Raw genomic sequence first — 18,271 nt, forward strand, 5'->3', positions numbered from 1 at the left:
TCAAGTTCAAGTAATGATCAATAACTCAACACACCAATTAGTAAGATTCAAATCAAACCACATTTATTATACATAGTAAATCACTACTCATGCAGAAACTCTACTTTCTAGACTATTCCTATCACTAAAAGGCCTATACTTAGCTTTGGAATTGGCCCACCGGGTCAGGGGAACAAATGGCCTTTCGTTCAGGTCCTGAGTCTTCAGGATTCAAAAGCTGGTATGGACTGGTAGCTAGGAGCGCCTATCTCGTAGCGAGCGTTGACTTGAGACTTACTTGGTTGGCGGCCGCTGGACAGTTCACTCTCAGGGGTTGCTTCGCATTGCTGAGTGACCCTGTCAAGAAGGACGATTTGAACTTGGGAGCTTTACTTTATAATCCCCAGGGGCTTCCCGCCCTTCGGGGCGGACCCCGTACCTGGTTCCAAGTAATTGGACCGCGTTCCGATCACTTGGATCGATTTCTCCAATACTGGAGTTGTTCCCTGATCGCTGGGCAGTCCCTAAATGTCCGTTGGCCTACTTTGTCTTGGCTCCTGCTGGTGCCGAGGAGTCTGGCTTGGCTTTATTCACCTTAACTGTTGCAATTGTGCCTTGGAATTGCTCATTACTATGCAGATGGCTTCTGGTTTCAGTGCTGTCTGGTTGTTTTGCAGGTTTCAATATACATGATTTCTGCACTTGCTAGTCGTTGACTGTGTTGGCTGAATTTCCCTTCAGCCTTTGCGGTTCTCCATTTTAAGTCGGGAAGTGGCCAACCCAAGTGGCTACAGCTCCTAATTCCTAAATTCCTATGGCTGAACTTAGGCTTCGACTCAACTTTCCTGCCCACTCCCCATATCCCTTGATTCACTGACAGACCAAAAGCCTCTCTATCTCAGCCTTGAATGTATTTGGCAATGGTAACATTTCTCCTCATCTCAGTCCTAAATGATCAATTTCTTATCCTGAGCCCATGCTCCCGTGTTTTAGATTTTCCGACCCACAGAAACAACCTCTCAGTATGTGCATACATCAAATCCTTCCTAATCTCGTGCACGTCAAGGAAACCACCACTCATTCTTCTGAACTCCAGAGAGTACAGGTCCAGTTTACACAACCGCTCATCATGTACGGCAAGCCTCTCACCCCAGGGCCCAAACAAGTGAACGCTGGCCCAGACAGCGACGCCCACATCCCATAAACGAATAAAAATAAAATATGGAGACCAAAGGCAGAACTTTTGGGCCATTCATACCAGCGGGATCTACTGGCTCCGTCGACGGTGCACCCCATTCCACACCCCCCCCACCTCACCCCCACGGAGAGGGATGCGTTGAACGGTAAGCCCCATTGACAACGGCAGGACCACAAGGTCCCACTACCGCCCAATCATGAGCTGCCTCCGCCACTGCGCAACACGCAGCGGGTTGTGTAGAAAAACCCACCCCAAAACTGCACACTGTATTCAAGATGGGATCTCCCCAAAACCCAGTACATCGATAACAAGAATTCTTTATTCATATACTCCAGCCCACTTGCCTTAAAGATCAACATGTAACTTGTCTTCCTAATTGGTTGCTGTACCTGCATACTAAATTTGCACTCCTTGTAGGAGTGCACCCAAGGCCCTCTCAACATTAATATTTTACAAGTTTCACACCTTTAAAAATGTTCTTATGACCAAAATGAATAACATCACACTTTCCCAAATTATACTTCATCTACCATCTTGTTGTCTGCTCATTTAGCCTTACTACATCTCTTTTCAGCCTCTTTGTGTCCCCCTCACAGTTCATATTTCCATGTAACTTTGTATCATCAGCATATTTAGATACATTACTTTCTGCCTCTTGATCTAAGTAATTAACATAGATTGTAAATAGCTGAGGCACCAGAACTGATTCTCTCCGCATTCCAATAGCCATAGTATTCCACCTTAAAATGCCTATTTATGCCTACTCTCTGCCTCCTGTCCATTAACCAATCACCTATGCATCCTCAAATATCACTCCTATCTCCCATGAGCCTTATTGTGTGTTAACCTTTTGTGAGACACCTTAATTAGTGCCTTTTTGGCAATCCAGGTATACTACATCTACTGATTTCCCTTTATCTATCCTACTCGTCATATTCTCAACAAACATCTTACAAACATGTAAAACCGGAGGCGGGATTCTCCGCCGGCGGGATGTTCCGTTATGCTGGCGTCTGGGGGTTTCCGGATGGCGTGGGGCTGCCCCACAATGGGCAATCCCATTGACCACCCGGCGTAATGGAGAATCCCACCGGCGGGTTGGGGCAGAAAAGTGGCGGGGCGGAGAATCCAGCCCAGGATTCCTCTTTTGTTAAAACATATTGACTTGTTCTAATAATACTACGCATTTCAAAGTGCATTGTTATGGCTTTCTTGAAAATAGATTCCAGCACTTTCCCAAAGACTAATGCCAGGCTAACTCAAATGCAGTTCTGTGTAGGGCGGCATGTGGCGCAGGGGTTAGCACTGGGACTGCGGCACTGAGGATCCGGGTTCGGGTCCCGGCCCTGGGTCACTGTTCGTGTGGAGTTTGCATTTTCTTCCCGTGTCTGCGTGGGTTTCACCCCCACAACCCAAAGATGTGCAGTTTAGGTGGATTGGCCACGTGAAATTGCCCCTTAATTGGAGGACAAAATAATTGGGTACTCTAAATTTATTTTTTTTAAATGCAGTTCCGTGTTTTCTCTCACCCTCCTTTCTTGAATAGAGGTGTTGCATTTTCTAACTTCGAATCTACTGAGCACCATTCCAGAGTCTCGGGAACGTTGGAAAAAATATAGCCAGCTTATCAACGATCATATTTTAAGTTACTAAACATCACATATAAATTTGTTTGCAACACTTTTTTCTATGTTGTTAATTCTCAGAATGTGGACATTGCCACATTTATTGTCCATCCCTAATTTTGCCCTGAGTAGGTCCTCTTAAATAGCATTCGATTTTCATATAACCATTAAAATCAACCAGCCACAAATTGCTAAATGGGTGGAATTTAAATTCGTAAATTGTTATTTTGATTCTTGAACTCACAATGGCAGTGTTACTCATCTAATATCTAATACACTGAGATAAGGTGTGGAGATGCCGGCGTTGGACTGGGGTGAGCACAGTAAGAAGCCTTACAACACCAGGTTAAAGTCCAACAGGTTTGCTTCGATGTCACTAGCTTTTGGAGCGTTGCTCCTTCCTCAGGTGAACCTGCACACTACTGGGTGCAAGATCCTTCAACTCCGGAAATTTTTCAACATTAAAGTAAAACTTTGACTTCTGCCCGTTTTGAACTCGACAACTGCACACTAATCAGCACCAGACTGTTCAACTTTGGAATTGCATTCTCATCATCCCTGACTTGTTAACAATATCCTTAAGGAGCTTAATGCCGTTATCTCCTCACTATTGCATTTGGTAATTGCTGCAAGGAATGGAGAAGAGGTCAAAGATATAATTTCCACATCGTGTCTTCCGCCTTTCCCTGCAGGGATGAGTGAGCCTACATCAAACTGAGCCAAGATGCAATGTGGCGACGAGTGTAGAAAGCTAATGTCTGTCAGGGGTCACCCCAATTGTAATTTTACATTGAGTTATTTTGGATTGGTTTGAACTTTCTGCATCAGAAAACATAATTACAGTGATTTTCAAACAAGTTCTAGAATGGGCGGCAAGGTAGCACAGTGGTTAGCACTGTTGCTTCACAGCACCAGGGTCCCAGGTTCGATTCCCGGCTTGGGTCGCTGTCTGTGCGGAGTCTGCACGTTCTCCCCGTGTCTGCGTGGGTTTCCTCCGGGTGCTCCGGTTTCCTCCCACAAGTCCAAAAAGATGGGCTGTTAGGTAATTTGGACGTTCTTAGTTCTCCCTCTGTGTACCCGAACAGGCGCTGGAGTGTAGCGACGAGGGGATTTTCACAGCAACTTCATTGCAGTGTTAATGTAAACCTATTTGTGACTAGAAAGAAAAAGATTCAACTAAAAATCTGGTTGGAGACCCTAATTTGGGCTTCACAAATGATTATTTATGTTTGTACATCTTCATTTGTACACACATTTTAAAGATATTTTTCCCCTTTTTGTGTTCTACACATTTATAGAACCAAATAAAAGTTACAGCACAGAAGGAGGCCATTCGGCCCATCTTGTCCATGCCAGTCTAGGACACCCAAGTGCTCTTTCTAATCCCACCTTCCTGAACCCGGCCCATGACCCTGTAGCTTACAGCACTTAAGGTGCAGATCCAGATACCTTTTAAAAGAGTTTAGGGTCTTTGCCTCCACCACCAACTCGGGCAGTGAATTCCTGAGTCCCATTGCCCTCTGCATAAAAAGGTTCTTCCTCATGCCCCCTCTACACTTTCTGCCTCTTATCTTGAATCTATATCCCCTTGTTCTGGAATTCTCCACCAAGGGAAACAGTTTTATCCTGTCCACCCTATCTCCTCCCCTCATATTTTGTACACCTCAATCAAGTCACCCTTCAGACTTCTTTGTTCCAAGGAAATTAACCCCAATCTATCCAATCACTCCTCGTAGCCATTGTGCACCTTTGGAAGAGTCCAGGTAGGCAATCTACTCCCGCAATAGTGTTCCAAAACTAATCACTGCAGCCGGAGTTCAGCGATTCTGTAAATGTTCTCTGTCACTCCCAGAAAACAAATATTTCTATTGTCCCCAAGGAACACAGCTGAGATCAGAAATGTGCTACATTTTGAGGGAGAAATAGTGAAGCAAAAGAAAGAAATTGCATTGACGTGGCACCTTAGAATGCACTCAAAATCTCTGAAGAACTTCACAATTACTCTTGAAGTGCGATCCCTTTTATGATATGGGCAGAACGCAGTTGTCAGTCTTCAGGGTGGAAGACACCAGTGGGGTGCCAGAGCTCCAGGAGAATCAGGGGGCAGCGGTGAGTGTAGTGGCCATCACTAAAGAGAAGGTTCTGGGGAAACTGAAAGGTCTGAAGGTGGACCGGATGGACCGGATAAATCATCTGGACCGGATGGACTACACCCCAGGGTTCTAAAACAGATCGTGGGGGAGATTGTGGGGGCATTGGTGGTGATTTTCCAGGCATCACTGGAGGCAGGGAGGGTCCCAGAGGACTGGAAAGTGGCGAATGCAACACCACTGTTTAAGAAGGGAGGGAGGCAGAAGACGGGGAATTATTATAGGCCGGTTAACCTGACTTTGGTAAGATTTTAGACTCCATTATTAAAGATGAGATCGCGGAGTACTTGGAAGTGCATGATAAAATAGGACTGAGTCAGCACGGCTTCGTCAAGGGGAGGTCATGTCTGACAAATCTGTTAGAGTTCTTTGAGGAGGTAACAAGAAAGTTAGACAAAGGAGAACCAGTGGACGTGATTTATTTAGATTTCCAGAAGGCCTTTGACAAGGTGCCGCATAGGAGACGGTGCATGAATAGAGGATTGGCTGACTGGCAGAAGGCAGAAAGTGGGGATAAAGGGGTCTTTTTCAGGATGGCAGCCGGTGACTAGTGGTGTGCCTCAGGGGTGTGTGCTGGGACCAAAACTTTTCATGATATACATGAATGGTCTGGAAGAAGGTACTGAAGGCACTGTTGTTAATTTTGCAGATGATATAAAGATCTGTAGAGGGACAGGTAGTATTGAGGAAACAAGGGGGCTGCAGAAGGACTAGGACAGGCTAGGAAAGTGGGCAAAGAAGTGGCAGGTGGAATACAATGTGGAAAAGTGTGGATATGCACTTTGGAAGGAGGAATAGAGGCACAGACTATTTTCTAAATTGGGAAATGCTTTGGAAATCAGAAGCACAAAGGGACTTTGGAGTCCTTGTTCACGATTATCTTAAAGTTAACGTGCAGGTTCAGTCGGCAGTTAGGAAGGCAAATGCAATGTTAGCATTCATGTCGAGAGGGCTAGAATACAAGACCAGGGTTCTGAGGTTGTATAAGATTCTGGTCAGATCCCATTTGGAGTATTGTGAGCAGTTTTGGGCCCCGTATCTAAGGAAGGATGTGCTGGCCTTGGAAAGGGTCCAGAGGATATTCACAAGAATGATCCCTGGAATGAAGAGCTTGTCGTATGAGGAACAGCTGAGGACTCTGGGTCTGTGCTCGTTGGAGTTTCGAAGGATGAGGGGGGGGATCTCATTGAAACTTAAGATACTGCGAGGCCTGGATAGAGTGGACGGGGAGAGGATGTTTCCACTTGTAGGAAAAACTAGAAGCAGAGGACACCATCTCAGACTAAAGCGACGATCCTTTAAAACAGAGATCAGGAGGAATTTCTTCAGCCAGAATGAAAATCGCTTATTGTCACAAGTAGGCTTCAAATGAAGTTACTGTGAAAAGCCCCTAGTGACCACATTCCAGCGCCTGTTTGGGGAGGCTGGTACGGGGATTGAACCATGCTGCTGGCCTGCCTTGGTCTGCTTTCAAAGCCAGCGATTACCCCTCGGTGGTGAATCTGTGGAACTCTTTGCCGCAGACGGCTGTGGAGGCCAAATCACCGAGTGTGTTTGAGGCAGGGATAGATATTGGGTAAAGGCCTCACAGCTGGTTTGGAATGCAAATGCATGTTTTAACAGTTTTGCCTCATGTAAACAGGACGTGAAGAGCAATAAAACAGTGGCACACCTCACGGTCCAGGAAGGCAACCTTTTGCTGTTGGATTACTTCCTGAAGCTCAGTGGAACCAGGTCACCAGAATTTGTCAACATGAAGGTTTGTGATGTTTGATCAGGCATGTCTAGTAGAAAAAGATAAATCCATCCTGCACACACATTGACACAATAATGCATGGGCTGGATTCTGAAATAATTTAATACCTCAATTTGGTTTCTGGAATACTTTTGTCAGTTGACATAATTTTAGGAATGAATCAGTAGTTAGTAAGTCTTGATGTTCTTGGAAGCGATTAAATTGCAGCAGCTGTAGTACATCGGTTTAAAATAGAGAACGTTAGGGTGGCGTGGTGGCGCGTTGGTTAGCACTGTTGCCTCACGCCACCAAGGACCCAGGTTCGATCCCAGCCCCGGGTCACTGCCTGTGTGGAGTTTGCACGTTCTCCCCATGTCTGCGTGGGTCTCAGCCCCACAACCCAAAGATGTGCAGGGTAGGTGGATTGGCCACGCTAAATTGCTCCATAATTGGAAAATTTTCAAGAAAAAGAAAGTAAAACCTGGCATCAGGGCACCTTGGCAGTGCCAGGGTCCATGACTGGTCCACATTTGTGTGGACCAGTAAGAACTAAACGGCGCGCTGACGAGGTCTCCCAGGTGCTGCTGATGAATCCCGGGCCCTGGGAGAATCCGGTGAATGCATATTTAAATGAACAGAATGGCCTATTTTAATGGTAAGACATCATTTATTGTGCGGCATTAACAATATGGTGACTCAAAGGAAGCTGTTGGGAGCTTGGCCCTCAAAAGGGCTACGGAGCTGTCACTCTTCCGCGGGAATGTGGAAAGGGAGTCCAGGAGCTCCAGGGTTCCCTGGATTATGGTGTACACAGCGTTGGCCGGCACCCATTCCGCAAGGTGATGCCCCCTAAGAATAGGGCTCACGTTACCCAGTCACCACAGAAACAGCGTCATGGACAAACCTAACCAGGGGCCGACAGGACATCTCCCGGAGGATGATGCGGAGGACCCCCGACAGCGCTGCTTTTGCAGTCGCAGGGTAATAATGATAATAATAATCGCCTATTGTCACAAGTAGGCTTCAATGAAGTTACTGTGAAAAGCCCCTAGTCCCTAGTCACCACATTCCGGCGCCTGTTCGGGGAGGCCGGTACAGGAATTGAACCCGCGCTGCTGGCCTTGTTCTGCATTACAAGCCAGCTGTTTAGCCTACTGTGCTAAACCATGGCGGCTGAGGCTATCGGAATCGACAGCGAACGCATCGAACTGGCCAGGTGACACATGTGCCCCGAGCCAGGGCTTTGCACATTGCCCCACCCAAAGAAGAAGACCTAATGCAGTTAAACTACATCACGGCCCCCAAAGGGGCCACATTTAGAGTAAGGCTTCAGGTCAATGGTCATCCCTTGGACATGGAAATTGACATGGGGGCTGCTGACTCTATAATCGAACAATATACATTCCATAGGCTCCTCTGGGTATCCTGAACCTGGGCTTGAGGGATACCAAAGCCTGGCAGGCAACATACACCGACCGGGGAACCATTGGCATCATCGGTACCACGGTGACCCCGGTTACCCATGGGCAACAGTCGGTTAGGTTACCGCCAGTAGTGGTTCAAGGACCCTGGCCCAGCCTCCTAGGCTGTGATTGGTTACAAAGACTCTGTCTGGACTGGGAAGAGATTTTCCAGGTGGGTACTGGTGGTCTGTATGAAGTCCTCTGAAAGTATCTGGAGGTTTTCTAGCAAGGCCTGGGAAAAATAAAGGCGGCCAAAGCAAAAGATTTATGTGACCGGAAGCTCAGCCCAAATATTTCGGGGCCTGGCCGGTCCCATATGCCCTACTCATGAAACTGGATGAAGAATTGAGCAGACTAGAGAGCTTGGACATCATACGCCCAAGAGTGGGGGGCTCCGGTGGTCCCAGTGCTGAAGCCGGACAAGTCCGTCCATCTGTGTAGGGATTATAAGAGGACAGTAAACAGAGCCTCCCACTTGGACCAATGCTCCATGGCATGCGAAGAAGATCTGTTGGCAAAGTTGACCAGGGGTCACTCATTTGCGAAACTGGACATGAGCCATACGTAGCTCCAGTTGGAATTAGATGCGGTGTGACAGAGATATGTCATCATCAACACCCACAGGGGGTGGTATGAGTAATCTGACTTTCATCGAGTGTGTCGTCATCATGTGCCATTTTCCAATGGGTGATGGAAACTATCCTCCGAGGGCTTCCCAGGGTGGCTGTCTACCTGGCCGACGTGCTCATTACAGGAGCCACTGAGCAGGAACGCCAGGACAACCTGGAAGAGGGCCTCTGACGTTTCTCCGAGGCGGGTGTCTGCCTGGAGAGGGGGAAGTACATCTTCGAGGAGAATGATGTCACATACCTTATCTACCGCGTCGATAAGGACGGGTTGCACCCGGGGGAGGAAAGAATCTGGCCTATCAGGGAGACACGACACCTGAGAACGTGACAGAACTGAGGGCGTTTTGGGGACTCATACATTCTAATGGGAAGTTCATCCCAAACCCGGCTACCTTGTTGTCGCCTCCGCATGCGCTATTAAAGAAGAATCCGAAATGGGCGTGGAAAGCGCCTCGGGTTGAAGCATTCACCAGGGTGAAGCGGCAACTATTAGCTTCCAAACTGTTGCTGCACTGCGATTCGTCAAAGCCACTTGTCATCACACCTGATGCCTCTCCATGTGGCATTGAGGAAGTATTTTCCCAAATTGAAAAGGAAGGACTGGCCGTGATATTCACAGTAAAGAAATTTCACCAGTATGTCTAAGGGCAGAATTGCAGGGTGATCGCGGACCATAAGCCCTTACTTGGCCTTTTAAGGAAGACAAGATGATGCCACCAATAGCTTTGACCAGAATCCAACGATGGCATCGCTGTTGGCGGCGTCTGGCTATACCTCTGAACATCATCCAGGAACACAGATTGCACATGCAGATATGTTCAGCTGGTTCCCGCTGCCCGTAAGCCCCCCCGTCCCGGCCAGTAGCGGACAAAGTCGTACTGATGTTGAATTTCATGGACACCCTACCCGTGATAGCCACACAAATCGGCCCGTCGACCTAAAGGGACCCTATGTTGGCAAAGGTGCACCAGGTTGTCCTACATGGCAGTCGACAAGGGGAACTCCCAGAGGAAGTGTGGGCCTGTCTGACAAAACAGAAGGAGCTCAGTGTGGAGGACGCCATTCTTCTGTGGTGGGCCCGCATGGTCATCCCAAGGCCAGGCCAGCGGACGATCTTGCAAGATGTTCATGGAGGACACCTAGGTGTTTCCAAAATGAAGAAGCTCGCTACGTGCAGTGGCCAGGGCTCAGGAATGATGCTGCAATGTGCAGCTCACCAGGGACACCAGAAGCTCCCTTCGTCAATCTTGCCCCACCCTTGGGAGTGACCGGGACACCCCTGGGTGCACTTGCATGCCGATTTTGCCAGGCCCTTCATGGGGTCAATGTTTCTGCACCTTATAAAGTAATCACTCAAAGTGGATGGACATGCCCTGACTGTCTTCCACCACCTCGCAAATCGTTGAGACGTTACGCCAAATTTGTCAGCACCCATGGGATCCAAAAAGTACTTGTAACGGACAATGGTAGCCCCTTTGCCAGGCATTTATGCGCACAAATGGGGTGAAAACCACCCCATACTACCCATCCTCCAATGGTCTGGTCCAGGCGTTTAAACAGGGCATGAAGAAACAGACTGCAGAGTCCATTAAAATGAAGCTGGCACGGTCTTTGTTCAATCCCCAAATAACGGTGCACATCACAACGGGGGCGTCAACGGTGCCCCCGGATCTGCCTGCGTTTAGTGCTCCCGAGCCTTGTTGGGAATATGGAAAGGAAGTAGGACCTCCAGAAGAGTTTCCCTGATCGCTGAATGAGGTATTACACCAAGGGCCTTGGTCACGTTCGGAATTTTGGGGAGGGCACCCAGCAGGTCCCAGGCACAATGGTGGAGAGAACAGGACCAGTTTCATACATGGCCAGGACTAGAGAGCGGACCTTGAGGAAGCATGTGGACCACCTCAAGGGCAGGGAGCCCATCCCAGAGGAAGCCACACCAAATGAATCCATACTTTGATCACCCTGTCTGCCATCCTTTCAACAAGAAGCACTTTCCGCCAAGGATCAATGCCCAGGCTAGCAGCATATGGACGACTCGGCATCAGGTATGGACATGCAATCCTCAGTGCTCTTGGAGGACATTGCAATCAGAGACAGGCCCCCAACAGGACCCCTTCGGCGTTCTGCGCGGAAAAGGCGTACCCCGACATAATAGGCACCTCCTGACCCAGCCCGAAAGCTGCTAAAAGCACAGCCACGGGCGAAACGGTGAAGGAGACTTTTGTTTTGCAGGGGAACCTTTGAACTTTGAGTGGGAGGGATGTAATAACCCTCGCAAGACCCACAGAAACAACTGAATTCATCTTCACATGGGACTCGTGGAATATGAGCACTCCCTGCTAGTGGGCAGAGGCCCACACCCAGCTGGGACTTGTAAATCCACCTAATAAAAGCTGGCCCGGACTGGGCCCGGCATGTTCCGTAGTCCCGGTTCAGACCTTTGAACTGTAAGCCGCGTTATGGTCTTTACTCTGTGTTGATTTATTAAACACTGTTTACCTTACCTTCTTGGGCTTCCTGAGCTTTTATAGACAGGAAATCCAATTATTTTAATAGCAGAATGAGGGCACTGTGAAGCGTGCTCGTGTGTTGTGCTTGCTGATTCTGAATAAACTAGTTCCCGTTTGGAAAATGTGTATGCAAAGGAGCATAAACATGAACCACAAGCAACACGGGGTGTCAGAAAAAAAGAGATCAGCCTGTCGGGACGAGTTCCAGTAATGACTGGCCAAAATCCAAAGTGTTAGTGGAGCAGTAATCAGATCTGCACAAATAAAACTATCTATTGATTGGAACAAATCCAGTGTACTTGAAACCGGTAATAGGATCTGGGGGGAAAGGCTCATTATGGACTGGAACACATCAGTTTGCTATCAAAACATTTGAGTTGTTAACATGAAGGTACAATATTACATGTAATTCTTGGTCGGTTCCTTAAAATGGAACAAGACTGATCTGGCTAGCGCCACAAAGCCAATTTAATGATGGTCTTAATGAGTGAGTTTGTAACCTCATGTCTAGCCTAATGCAAAGGTATTCCTCAATGCTAATCCCATAGTTCTCCTGTTCCACCAAGTATTTTTAATCGCCTGGAACTAGGCTTCGCAGTTATTTTCTACGAGTGAGACTGCTGATCTGTGCCAAGTTTGAGGTCAGTTTTGTGCGCCTGGGTTAAATCTGCCCCAAGTTTGTTTCACTCAAGGGGCAATGGGTTAGGCTTTCACTCTGTTGTCATGAAAACTGGTGCGGAAAGGTTTCTGATAAGAGCATCTAATTCAATGGAAAGCCTTTTGTTTGTGTCCATTTTGAAATCAAAGTATCTCCAGTTTCCTTTTCGACTCGATTGGCAGCAGAGGTTTTCTTTGACCTAAGGGAGGACTCGAAACTCGCATTGATGTCGTCTCCTTCGCAATCTCAGGACATCCCAAACCGATTTACAAACGGAGGAGTGTTTTTGACGCAAAAACAGAAAATGCTGGAAAAACGCAAGAGGTCTGGAAGCGTGGGCGAAATTCTCCTACCCGCCCCGCCACATTTCTGCGCCGACCGGCCGGCGGGAGTCTCCGTAACACCGGCCGGTCAATGGGGTTTCCCATTGTGGGGCAGCCCCACGCCGTCGGGAAACCCCCGGGCGCCGGCAGAACGGAGACTCCCGCCGGCGGAGAATGATGCCCCGTGTGCGGAGAGTTCAGAGGAAGAGCCACACCGACTGGGAACGTGGAGCGGGATTCTCCGGTCCCCCCAGCCGCGTGTTTCTCGGCTGCGCGGCGTGCGCTGGCGGCGGGATTCTCCACTCCCGTCGCTCGTCGATGGGATTTCCCTTTGAAGCCACCCCCACACATCTCCCCCAAAACAGCTATACCGTTTTGCATACTGTTGGGGGAGATGACTCACCAGGGGAAGGCAGTAGTAGCCAGGCTCATGGCACCGTGGCTGGCTCTGCTGCACAGAAGGGCGGGAAAAAGACTGGCAGGGCTATAGTCAGAGGGGATTCAATCGTAAGGGGAGTAGACAGGCGTTTCTGTGGTCGAAAACAAGACTCCCGAATGGTATGTTGCCTCCCGGGTGCACAGGTCAGGGATGCCTCAGATCGGCTGCAAGACATACTGAAGGAGGAGGGTGAACAGCCAGTTGTCGTGGTGCATATAGGCACCAACAATATAGGTACAAAACGGGGTGAGGTCGTACAATCAGAATTTAGGGAGTTAAGAGATAAGTTAAAAAGTAGGACCCCAAAGTTAGTAATCTCAGGATTGCTACCAGTGCCACAAGACAGTCAGAGTAGAAATTCAAGAATGTCAGAATGAATACGTGCCTTGAGAGATGGTGCAGGAGGGAGGGGTTCAGATTTTTGGGACATTGGAAACGGTTCTGGGGGCGGTGAGACGATTACAAATCGGATGGTCTACATCTGGGCAGGACTGGAACCATTGTCCTAGGGGGTGCTTTTGCTAACACTGGTGGGGTGGTTTTAAACTAATGTGGCAGGGGGATAGGAACCAGGGGCGAGATTCTCCGACCCCCCGCCGGGTCGGAGAATCGCCGGGGGCTGGCGTGAATCCCGCCCCCGCCGGTTGTCGAATTAGCCGGCACCAGATATTCGACGGGGGCGGGAATCGCGCCATGCCGGTTGGCGGGCCCCCCCCCCCGCGATTCTCTGGCCCGGATAGGCCGAAGTCCCGCTGCTAGGATGCATGTCCCGCCGGCGTGGATTAAACCACCTCTCTTACCGCCGGGACAAGGCGGCGCGGGCGGGCTCCGGGGACCAGGGGTGGAGCGCGGGGCGATCTGGCCCCGGGGGGTGCCCCCAAGGTGACCTGGCCCGCGATCGGGACCCACCGATCCGCAGGCGGGCCTGTGCCGTGGGGGCACTCTTTTCCTTCCGCCTTCGCCACGGTCTCCACTGTGGCGGAGGCGGAAGAGACTCCCTCCACAGCGCATGCGCGGGGATGCCGTGAGCAGCCGCTAACGCTCCCGCGCATGTGCCGCCCGGAGATGTCATTTCCGCGCCAGCTGGCGGGGCACCAAAGGCATTTTCCACCAGCTGGCGGGGCGGAAATCAGTCCGGCGCGAGCCTAGCCCCTCAAGGTTAGGGCTGGGCCCCCCAAGATGCAGAGGATTCCGTATCTTTGGGGCGGCACGATGCCCGACTGATTTGCACCGTTTTTGGCGCCAGTCGGCGGACATCGCGCCGATTCCGGAGAATTTCGCCCCAGATTAGGAAGTTAGAGGTCAGTAAAGAGGCAGCAACTAAAGCCAGTAAGGTACTAGATAATAAACTCAATGTGACTAAGGGGAAGAGTAGACAGGGAAGAGATGGTGAACGCAAAGGGACAGGTGGTCTGAGGTGCATTTGTTTCAATGCGAGAAGTGTAGCAGGTAAGGCAGATGAACTTAGGGCTTGGATTAGTACCTGGGAATCTGATGTTATTGGTATTACTGAGACTTGGTTGAGGGAAGGGCAAGACTGGCAACTAAATATCCCAGGGTATAGATGCTTCAGGAGGGATAGAGAGGGAGGTAAAAGGGGTGGAGGAGTTGCATTGCTGGTCAGAGATTATATCACAGCTGTGATTAAGGAGGGCACGATGGAGGATTCGAGCACTGAGGCAATATTGGTAGAGCTAAGAAATAGGAAGGGTGCAGTAAACTGTTAGGACTTTACTACAGGCCTCCCAAAAGCGAGCGTGAAGTAGAGGTACAAATATCTAGACAGATTATAGAAAAATGTAGGAGCAATAGGGTGGTCGTGATGGGAGATTTTAACTTCCCCAACATTGAATGGGACTCATGTAGTGTTGGAGGCGTAGATGGAGCAGAATTTGTAAGGAGCATCCAGGAGAGTTTTTTAGAGCAGTATGTAAATAGTCCAACTCGGGAAGGGGCCATACTGGACCTGGTATTGGGGAATAATCCCGGCCAGGTGGTTAAAGTTTCAGTCGGTGATTACTTTGGGAATAGCGATCACAATTCCGTAAGTTTTAGAATACTCAGGAGAGTGGTCCTAAAGGAAGAGTGCTAAATTGGGGAAAGGCCAAGTATAACAAAATTCGGCAGGAGCTAGGTAATGTGGATTGGGAGCAGCTCTTTAAGGGTAAATCCACATTTGAAATGTGGGAGTCTTTTAAGGAAAGGTTAATTAGAGTGCAGGACAGACATGTCCCTGTGAAAATGAGTGATAGAAATAGCAAGATTAGGGAACCATGGATGACGAGTGGAATTGTGAGACTAGCTAAGATGAAAAAGGAAGCATACATAAGATCTAGGCGACTTAAAACTGATGAAGCTTTGGAGGAATATCGGGAAAGTAGGACAAATCTCAAACGGGCAATAAAGAGGGCTAAAAGGGGTCATGAAATATCTTTGGCCAACAGGGTTAAGGAAAATCCCAAAGCCTTTTATTCGTATATAAGGAGCAAGAGGGTAACTAGAGAAAGGATTGGCCCACTCAAAGACAAAAGAAGGAATTTATGCGTGGAGTCAGAGGAAATGGGTGAGATTCTTAATGAGTACTACTTTGCATCGGTATTCACTAAGTAGAGGGACATGACGGATGTTGAGGCTAGGGATGGATGTTTAAATATTCTAGGTCAAGTCGGCATAAGGAAGGGGGAAGTTTTGGGTATTCTAAAAGGCATTAAGGTGGACAAGTCCACAGGTCCGGATGGGATCTATCCCAGGTTACTGAGGGAAGCGAGGGACGAAATAGCTGGGGCTTTAACAGATATCTTTGCAGCATCCTTGAGCACGGGTGAGGTCCTGGAGGACTGGAGAATTGCTAATGTTGTCCCTTTGTTTAAGAACGGTAGCAGGGATAATCCAGGGAATTATAGACCTGTGAGCTTGACGCCAGTGGTAGGCAAACTGTTGGAGAAGATACTGAGGGATAGGATCTATTCACATTTGGAAGATAATAGACTTATCAGTGATAGGCAGCATGGTTTTGTGCCGGGAAGGTCATGTCTTACAAACCTAATAGAATTCTTTGAGGAAGTGACAAAGTTAATTGATGAGGGAAGCGGTGTAGATGTCATATACACGGACTTCAGTAAGGCGTTTGATAAAGTTTCCCATGGCAGGTTGATGGAAAAAGTGAAGTAGTATGGGGTTCTGGGTGTACTAGCGAAATGGATAAAGAACTGGCTGGGCAACAGGAGACAGAGAGTAGTGGTGGAAGGGAGTGTCTCAAAATGGAGAAAGGTGACTAGTGGTGTTTCACAGGGATCCGTGCTCGGACCACTGTTGTTTGTGATATATATAAATGATCTCGACGAAGGTATAGGTGGTCTGATTAGCATGTTTGCAGATGATACTAAGATTGGTGGAGTTGCAGATAGCGAGGAGGACTGTCAGAGAATACAGCAAAATATAAATAGATTGGAGAGTTGGGCAGAGAAATGGCAGATGGAGTTCAATCCAGGCAAATGCGAGGGGATGCATTTTGGAAGATATAATTCAAGAGCGGACTATACGGTCAATGGAAGAGTCCTGGGGAAAATTGATGTACAGAGAGATCTGGGGGTTCAGGTCCTTTGTACCCTGAAGGTGGCAATGCAGGTCGATAGAGTGGTCAAGAAGGCATACAGCATGCTTGCCTTCATCGGACGGTGTATTGAATACAAGAGTCGGCAGGTCATGTTACAGTTGTATAGGACTTTGGTTAGGCCACATTTGGAATACTGCGTGCAGTTCTGGTCGCCACATTACCAGAAGGATGTGGATGCTTTAGAGAGGGTGCAGAGGAGGTTCACCAGGATGTTGCCTGGTATGGAGGTTGCTAGCTATGAAGAAAGGTTGAGTAGATTAGGATTATTTTCTTTGGAAAGACGGAGGTTGAGGGGGGACCTGATTGAGGTCTACAAAATTATGAGAGGTATGGACAGGGTGGACAGCAACAAGCTTTTTCCAAGAGTGGGGGTGTCAATTACAAGATTTCAAGGTGAGAGGCGGAAAGTTTAAGAGAGATGTGCGTGGAAAGTTTTTTACGCAGAGGGTGGTGGGTGCCTGGAACGCTTTGCCAGCAGAGGTGGTAGAGGCGGGCACGATAGCATCATTTAAGATGCATCTAGACAGATATATGAACGGGCAGGGAACAGAGGGAAGTAGATCCTTGGAAAATATAAGACAAGTTTAGATAAAGGATCTGGATCGGCGCAGGCTGGGAGGGCTGAAGGGCCTGTTCCTGTGCTGTAATTTTCTTTGTTTGTTCTTTGTTCACACTGCGGGGAAACCCACGGGCGGGAGGTGTGTTGCCGATGGTAAAAGAGAATCCCGACGGCCAGAGAATTCCGGCCGTGAACTCTATTTCTCTCTCCACAGATTATGCCAGACTTGCTGAGTTATTCCAGCGTTTTCTGTTCCTCTTTCATGTTTCCAGCATCTGCAAAATGTTGCTTTTATTTCAGCACTCCCAAAGTGTGGTCTCTGCTGCGATCTAGGATAATGAGCAGACAATCCGTTTTTAATGACGTTAGTTGAAGGATTAATATTTTTCAGGCACAACAAAGAACTCCCTTCTCTTCTTCAAACTAATGCCAATGGATCATTTTGCATTCATCCAAAAGGCCAGGTGGAACTTTGGTCTAATGCCCTTATTTGAAAGATAGACTGGGCGGGATGCTCCGCCCCACCGCACCAGCTTTTCGGTGCGGCACGCCCCTGCCGGCAACGGGATTCTCTGTCCCATTGTGGGCAGCCCCATGCCATCGGGAAATCCCCAGGTGTGGATGCGCAAAGGAGAAGCCCGCCAGCGGAGAATGCAGCCCAGAACCTTTCACAGTGCATAACTCCTTAGATATCGCTCTGGAATGTTAGCTTCGACCTTGTGTTCAATCCTCTCAAATTGAATTTCAATTCATAAATTTCTGATTTAGTGGCAAGAACTATACACATTGAGCCAGCCACAGTTGTGATCCATCAAACTCATTGCCTAACAGCATGTTCCTCACACAAGTCCCAAAAGACGTGCTGTTAGATAATTTGGACATTCTGAATTATCCCTCGTGTACCCGCACAGGGTCCGGAATGTGGCAACTCGGGGCTTTTCACGGTAACTCCAACGCAGTGCTAATGTAAGCCTCCTTGTGACAATACAGGTTATTATTATGGTATGTACTTCAATGTTACTTATCATAAATAATCATAGAATCCCCACAATGCAGGAGGAGGCCATTCAGCCCATAGAGTCTGCACCTGCCCACTGAAAGAGCACCCTACCTTGCCCCCCCCTCCCCCACCCAGCCCTATACCCGTAACCCCACTTAACCTGCACATCTTTGTACACTATCAGGCAATTTAGCATGGTTAATCCACCTAACCTGCACATCTTCGGACTGTGGGGGGAAACCGGAGCACCCGGAGGAAACCCACGCAGACGCGGGGAGAATGCAAACTGCGCACGGTGACCCAAGGCCAATATTGAACCTACGTTTCTGGCGCGGTGAGGCAGCAGTGCTAACTGCTGTGCTACCGTGATTATTTTAAAGGAAATTT

General features: G+C 48.6%; 1 protein-coding gene across 1 annotated transcript in view; it reads left to right on the forward strand.

Moving 5' to 3' along the window:
* Nucleotides 1-18,271, forward strand: part of LOC140398739 (uncharacterized) — a 196,020-nt gene that overhangs the window by 137,268 nt on the left and 40,481 nt on the right. The window contains exon 10 of the mRNA XM_072487749.1: nucleotides 6,595-6,711. Coding sequence (XP_072343850.1) covers nucleotides 6,595-6,711 — 117 coding nt within the window. The remainder of the gene's footprint in view (nucleotides 1-6,594; nucleotides 6,712-18,271) is intronic.

This window comes from Scyliorhinus torazame, chromosome 21, assembly GCF_047496885.1.
Source record: "Scyliorhinus torazame isolate Kashiwa2021f chromosome 21, sScyTor2.1, whole genome shotgun sequence".
NCBI classification, from domain to species: domain Eukaryota; kingdom Metazoa; phylum Chordata; class Chondrichthyes; order Carcharhiniformes; family Scyliorhinidae; genus Scyliorhinus; species Scyliorhinus torazame.